Source organism: Carex rostrata, chromosome 16 (assembly GCF_964058835.1).
Source record: "Carex rostrata chromosome 16, lpCarRost1.2, whole genome shotgun sequence".
NCBI classification, from domain to species: domain Eukaryota; kingdom Viridiplantae; phylum Streptophyta; class Magnoliopsida; order Poales; family Cyperaceae; genus Carex; species Carex rostrata.
This window is the reverse complement of record NC_135933.1, coordinates 60272-67773: the sequence shown is the minus strand read 5'-3', so window position 1 is coordinate 67773 and position 7502 is coordinate 60272. Positions and strand designations below refer to the sequence as shown.

Genomic DNA, 7502 nt, shown 5'->3' with positions numbered 1-7502 from the left:
GCTGGTCATTCAATACTATTAGTATTCATTCACAGAGAGAACCGGATGATATTAATTTAAACATAAAAAATGTTTTAAACCATTAAATATATATGTTCTCAAGGACAAATTATGTTACAAAATTTTCTTACTTTGCTATGGTGCATGATTCATAAATTGGACGAATTAATATGTTCAAAACTTATAAGGCTCTGATATCACATGTATGTTTCTATGCATTAACATAGACCAAACATAATCTCTAAGATCTTGAACAATATAATTGTCACAAACATAAAATTACCCGATGCGAAAAATGCAGCTATGCTACTTCAATTTAGTATACGGTTTCTCTTCCTTCATCCTCTTTCTATTAATGTTACAAATCTTTGAGATGAAAATATTTGTGTGTAACCTCTAATGGGTAGGATATGATCTATTTATATTTGTTTAGCTTTAATCCGGTATGTCCATCAAATATCAAATTGATGGATTAGATTTAGTGTGCTATTAATAGTAGAAAACCAAAAAAAATAAAACTCTTAATATTCATGACACTAAGAGTTACAAAATTTATTTGGTGACTTTAAGAGACTAAAACTCTCAAAATATTTACGTCCACTATCTAGGCCACTTAATTGGAATTAATTTAACATCTATGTCGAGAGGGCTTTGCCTATTACTTCAAGCAAACCAAAAACTAAGAAAACAGTTCAATCATTAATTAAAGCTTTCTTGCACGACTGTATTATATACCAACTCTATATATTTGGTAAATTACACTGGGGGCAAATTAACTTGGAAAAAGTATTATTATTAATTGGGGAAAGAAACATGCAAGGAATTGAATGTGTGAAACATGGTATGGTCGAGGCGAACGGGATAAAGATGCATGTGGCAGAGCAAGGCGAGGGGCCGGCTGTGCTGTTGATACATGGTTTCCCTCAGATCTGGTACTCGTGGCGACACCAGATGGCTGGCCTGGCCGCACGTGGTTACCATGCCATTGCACCCGATCTTAGAGGATATGGCGACACCGAAGCACCACAACCGGTGGCCTCGTATACTGCTCTACATCTTGTTGGTGACTTGATTGCCCTGCTAGATGCACTGAAGCTTCCTCAGGTAATGTTTCTAAGAGTTTGGCTCTAATTTTTTTGACACAATCTATGTCACTAATTATATGTTCCCTGCTTAATTATATATTTCCAATCATTTTTCCTTTAGGTGTTTGTGGTTGGGCATGACTGGGGTGCCATTATTTCATGGTACCTATGCTTGTTCAGGCCAGACAGGATTCGAGCCTTGGTAAATTTGAGTGTTGTATTTATGCCACGCAATCCGGTTGTACCGCCTGTCAAGTACTTTAGAGTCGCATATGGTGATGAGTTTTATGTTGATCGGTTCCAGGTTTTGCTTTGCTATAATTTCCCAATTTTATTCTTCAGAATTAAGCAGCAAGAGTTGTACAATAAGAAACTAAAAATGGCATTGTATTAATATTGCAACTTATTTATACAATAAATACAAACAGAAAGGTAGTAAAATATATATTACTGTATCAGAGTGGAGTTATGAAGTACATTTCATTTCATTTCGTTTGACAGGAACCAGGGGCAATAGAGGAGGAGTTTGCACGACTCGGTACCAGGCTGGTGCTGAGGAAGTTCTACTCGAGACATAGCCCGGACCCACTTTACATACCAAAAAGTGGATGGGTATCACCGTCGGATCGTGTTGAGCTGCCACCTTGGCTATCTGAACAGGATTTAGAATACTGCGCTTCCAAGTTCGACAAGTCAGGTTTTACCGGACCGATCAACTACTACAGATGCTTTGATCTGTAAGTTCTTTTCAATTATATATATATATATATGTCATCTGATTTAAGAATATTTTACATTTGTCCCTAGCTAAAATATTCCAAATTAATATGCTAAGTATTGTATACTTCTGCCCTGCTCTACAAATTTACATGCGCAGCCCAGCTGGGCCCTGGCCCCCAAATTAAACTTCGACAAGTCGGGTTTCCTAGATGATCTTTCCAACAGAACAAACTTAAAGATCTTTAGAAAAAAATTTAAGATGAATCAAATAAGTTTTTTTTTTTTTTTTTTTTTTTTTTTATAATTAGTGACTTTAAATGCTTACTAACGATTTTATTGATAAAAAAAGTTATTTACAACACGTCAAATGATGCTCAATTTTAAATCTACTTCTTCATTCTCTTTGATTTATCATCTAAACCACTATATTTTTTTATTTCTAAATATCTATATTTTTATTCTCACTATTCTCCTAATCGCTTTATTCTCTTATTTTTAATCTCTCTCCATGACCGAATTTGCTCTCCAACAACCATCGCGTTCCGACAATTAATGAAGCAAAGAAGTTACATATCATATTAATATCTAAAAAAAGGGTTGTATACGTAGTTTATTTGGGGTGTTGTACAAAAAAAGCATTACACAAAAGTTATCTAATGACATAGTTTATAGATCTAGCTAGTTAGAACCTCATTAGGATATAGGACAGTCAATTCAATTAAAATATTGTACCTTTTCTGAAATCACGTCTAGCATAGTTCGATAAGACAATATTTTTATCGTAAAAAGTTATATATGTTTGAAATCCAACATTTATTTAGAATTTCAAAAATAAAAAGGCCGGAGCTCTTCTATTATACCAAAATAAAAAGAACAAAGAAAGAATTTTATTTGTGTTTAATTGAATTCAATGTGTCCATAGAGTGAGGTTATTGTGTTTTGCAATGCATTATGCATGTATACCCACCTAAACTAGGTGACTTAGTGTGCTTCCATACGTAAAATTTGTGTCAAGATGCATGCTGGATGAATATCGAAGCACATTCAACGATTTGTTGTATCGAAACACATTTGGCGGGTTTACATTGCAAAATACCATAGTCCATATTGCATATATGCCCTTGCAAAAGCATATTACTCAAATATGTGCAATGAAGAAATATATATACCAAATATGTTAAAATATATACAACGTCTAGTATATCAACGATGAAACAGGGATACTGCTTTTTTTTTATTATAAAAAACTGATCAAAATAGTTTTTTTTTTGTTCTTTACTTATAAGAACAAATATTAGAATTTTGTTACCGATTTTTTAATATGAGCAGAGAGAGACCTACTTTGGTTCTTAATTTGACTTTTATCATTCTTTCTCTTGACACTTGTGAGTTATTGACTCTTTGACTCTTAATTCTATTTTCTTGACACTGATTGAGTTCTTGGCTCTTTAGCTTTTGACTCTTTTATTTTTCACTGGTAACGACTAGCTTTACTAGTTTTGGTGATACTTGTGCAAAGTTTCAGATCTATGGCTCTGATACCATATTAAAAATATAACAACTAGTTTTCAAATTTTGTAATTAATAGGCTCGGAGTTAGTGGTTGTAATCAAAAACTAGTTTTTTTTTTTTTTTTTGAAAGGTAATAATTTGCCCGTTTCATATATTAAAACTAACATAATATTTACATGATACTAAATGTTAGATGCCTGCTTAATGCATCTCAGGAATACTAGCAAGAAAACAAAACAGCTAGCATTTTTTTGACACCACTAAGAGGTGTACACAGACATAGTCCAATATAGCTAGACATAATTAATAAAAAACTAGTCGTTCCACTATTTCCTAATTTATTAATTATAACCACTAACTACTGACATATTAATTACAAAATTTGAAAACTAGCCGTTATATTTTAATTAAGCACCTCCATTTTAATATATGCAAGGTCTACATATATATCAATTATTGTGAAATAAACTTTGTAGGACATGGGAGTTAATAGCTCCATGGACAGGTGCACAAGTGAAAGTGCCAACAAAATTCATCGTAGGAGATGAAGATCTGACGTACTATTTCCCCGGTGTGAAGGAATACATCCACAAAGGAGGGTTCAAGAGAGATGTACCGTTTCTACGTGATGTGGTGATCATGTCCGGTGTGGGCCACTTCATACAGGAGGAGAAGCCACGTGAAATCACAGATCATATCTATGATTTTATCAAGACTTTCTCTTAATCATATATTGCTAATTAAGGCTGTAATAAATATAATCGTGCATGCATACAAAACCGAATGTCTATGTATTATTTAATTTAAAATAAACGACTAAGAGTGATGTCTTGATAAATATTAATTCATAGACATGCATGATGCATGATGCATAAATTTGGACTTTCGTAAAACATTCTATAATTAACTTTTGTTAAAATGCACCATTGATTTTGTATCACATCCATTAATGCCTTGACCGTTTCAATTAGCGATCAATGCGCAAGTTGATGTGTGGCTCCACGTGTCATGCATCATGTGGTGTGTCCGCCAATATATACGAACTTGTCATGCAGTTGCCAAACTCTAATTCCATTCATCTAGTCATTTATTCAAGATAAGATATATATATATATATATATATTTTGCCTGAGTACGTACTTGCTGTCCATTTCGATTCATTCATTATTGCTAACAGTGGATTCCATTAATTATTCCATACAAAAATGGCTCAGGAGAACAAGAACGGGGCACTACATATTTTTCTTCATTCCAAAAACTAGCAAATTAATAAATATTAAAATGCTTACTGCTGGCAGGATTGAGAAGATATTTTTGCCACATTAATTTCTCCCTTTTTGAACGAACAGCTATCAGCTGATTAGCTTCCCTTATCCTTTCAAATACAGGAGCCTGACTTCATTCACATCGACAACAAGTTCACCTACTCTGATTAGCATGCATGCATGGGCATTAGATATCTCTAATACAATCTATGCTGTATCGATCAAATATATATACAGTTCCCTCAATTGTAAAGATATATTAATTTTAGGTTCATTGGTACATGCATTTTAAGGTCACTACGTACCTACCATAGTGTCGGGAAAGATAAAATTCCCTCAATTGTAAAGATATTTTTTAGGTTCGTCGCTACATCCAACAAGGCGGGTTGTTAAATGTCATAATTTTCATAAATTAATAACATAGATTCGATGGAGTGGAGAAAATGTATTTTTAAAATAGTTCGATCCATATATATCCAAATCCGACAAATTTTTATGGCTAAAATCATTATCTCACAGCACGGCCATACATTTCCTCTAGCTAGGGGACCAGAGATCGATATAACACTCTCGATACAAATTTCATCTTGACCGTTCTTGCATTCTTATGCATGCATGCATAATTTAAAGCATATTCGAGTGTTATGTTTATTGTTATCTAATGTTTGATAGCATCAAATTTGCATGCGCATGTGTTTCTCATGGAGAAAATCATGATAATCTTTGGTTAAAGGATCAAACATTGAATGAAACAAACTAATAACACTTGTATATATAATAATTCTTGCAGTATTTATATAGCAAGTTTGTTTAATATATATTAATTAAGTTCGTCAACATGTGTTTATGTAATTTACTTGATATCTCATATCTATATGAAACGTAAAATATGATTATTAATCAATTTGCAAGCTAGTACGTACATCAAGCGATCATTAGTATATATATATCTCAACTAATAATATATAATATAAATGCCATGCACAGCATCATACGCAAAGAGCAGAAACGACTCCAAATTAATATTTAATTGAGCCGCGCGCACCATGCGTCCACATAGACCATGCACCCCTGCCTCATATCAAGGACAGAATGTTATGAGATAATTGGCACCGATGCAAGTAAAAGTGCTGGTGCCATCATCATACGCATAGCTGTACGCTTGGGGACATGCTTTTTTGAAGATACGCGAGTAAACCGTGGATTTGCAAGTGTTAGGGTTGGCATAGGACCCGGTGCAGCAATACCGGTCAGTGCCAAAGGCAAGGCATGCGCTCTTGCACCCGACCACTTTACCGTTCGGTAACTTGGTCTGCAATGCCCTCGGGCACAGGGAATTGATGTTGGTTTTGCAAGTGGTCGACGGGCAACCGGGTTTGCCTAGAGGTGTAATCGATATTGGCACATTGAATCCATCAACGTTGCTCACATCATAGAAGTCCTTCCCACCATCCCCTTGCAATGTAAATTCTGCAAGAGTAACTGGCGGAGCACCGCCGGCGTTGTTGCACTGACGCTGCATGATGGAGAAAACAGTCAAAAGATCACATTTAATTAAGAATTTTGTGCAAGAGATAAATGTGTAAATTTATTACCATTGACCAAAAAGTAATATTTATTGAGTGAGGCAGATTGGTCGGATTAATATCTCCATTTTCAAAGTCCATACAATCAATTTGAACCGTTCAACATGATCTTTAAATTTTTTTTTAGATAGGTAGAAAACCACTACTTTTGAATAGTCTAGAATTCTTAAATCAATTTATATTTTACCTATCTATTAAAATAGCAAAAAAAAGTAAAATTTAGTCCACAAGTATATTTTTATTTGAATAACATGTTGAACAGTTCAGATCGATTGTATGGACTTTGAAAATGAAGATATTAATCCATAGTACACACCATTATGCGCTATGCATAGTACCATAGCCTCACTCATATTTATTTGTTAGATAGAGCGGAGTTGATTGTAAAATGTACCTGGGCACCGCAGTCGCCGGTGGCACAAGAGAACTTGCCAGAAGAATCAACCCCGCAGTGCGTGCGGGGCCACATCCTTCCAGACCAGTTGGCTGGGGCCTCAACTACCCGATTTGTACCAGGCTTGAGCCTAAATCCGGTTGTCGGCAATTGCCCAGAGGTTGCACCAGAAAGCAGCCCCGGCCATACTGTGTAGTGGCATTTGTTGAGAAATGTGAATGTAGCCGACCAAGCACCTGGACAGGAGACACTACACTTGTTAACATCACATATATCTAGAATATGTAGGTCTTGCTGACTCAACAGGTTCAAATTATATTATTCTCTAGGTAATTGGGTGGAATGTAATAAAAAAATTATTTCATGTACTGTGCTATAATGAAATTGCAGAGTGCCACCCCTAAACAAAATTAACAGGATAAAGAAAAACCTATAATAATATTAAAATATGCATACTTGTGCTTAATTAATTCTGAAAAAGCAGAGTATCATACAGTACAAATAATCTGTTAAAAGTTTGTACTAGCTACTACATACTATAAGGATCGAGTATATAATTACTAAGCGTACCCTGGAAAAAGAGTGCAGAGATTGAGAGCATAAGCAAGGACAATGCAGGATTAGCCATTAATTTTTTAGAGAAAGAGAAAGATACAGGTTAGTTAATTGGGGGTACTAACATGGAAAGTCTATTAATAGGCGTAAGAGGAGATACACACAGGTGAACCGTAGGAGAGGAAGGTATTCTCTCTTTGTGAGACGAGCGGTATGTATTGAAAGGTCAGTTACAAATTAAGTATCTCTGTAATTGATTATTTATTTACCCGGAATTCTTTTGAAGTTTTCTTGCCCGAAAGAACATTGTATATATATTTTAGGAATGTATTTGTTGACATGCATGGTTTATTGTTTAACAATGGTTGGACGTTATATATGTCGT

At 34.7% G+C, this 7502-nt stretch overlaps 1 protein-coding gene and 1 pseudogene across 2 annotated transcripts; one reads left to right on the top strand and one right to left on the bottom strand.

Annotated features, from left to right (window-relative positions):
• The first annotated feature begins 813 nt into the window (after positions 1–813).
• Positions 814–4043, top strand: LOC144567601 (epoxide hydrolase 1-like). The gene is made up of 4 exons (XM_078317772.1): positions 814–1104; positions 1207–1389; positions 1587–1822; positions 3794–4043. Exons 1-4 carry the CDS (start codon positions 814–816, stop codon positions 4041–4043), a joined length of 960 nt encoding a protein of 319 aa, XP_078173898.1.
• Positions 4044–5663: 1620 nt separating this feature from the next.
• On the bottom strand, positions 5664–7190 carry LOC144567641 (thaumatin-like protein 1b pseudogene; annotated as a pseudogene). The gene is made up of 3 exons (XR_013515472.1): positions 7133–7190; positions 6563–6798; positions 5664–6098 (listed from the first exon to the last, which is right to left on the bottom strand). The product of XR_013515472.1 is annotated as a thaumatin-like protein 1b pseudogene (transcript).
• Between the last annotated feature and the right edge of the window lie 312 nt (positions 7191–7502).

Coding starts and splice junctions, on each gene's coding strand:
- LOC144567601 (XM_078317772.1), top strand. CDS start 814: ATGCAAGGAATTGAATGTGTGAAACATGGTATGGTCGAGGCGAACGGG. Junction 1,390..1,586: donor TTTATGTTGATCGGTTCCAG/GTTTTGCTTTGC, acceptor TTCGTTTGACAG/GAACCAGGGGCAATAGAGGA. Junction 1,823..3,793: donor TACTACAGATGCTTTGATCT/GTAAGTTCTTTT, acceptor TAAACTTTGTAG/GACATGGGAGTTAATAGCTC.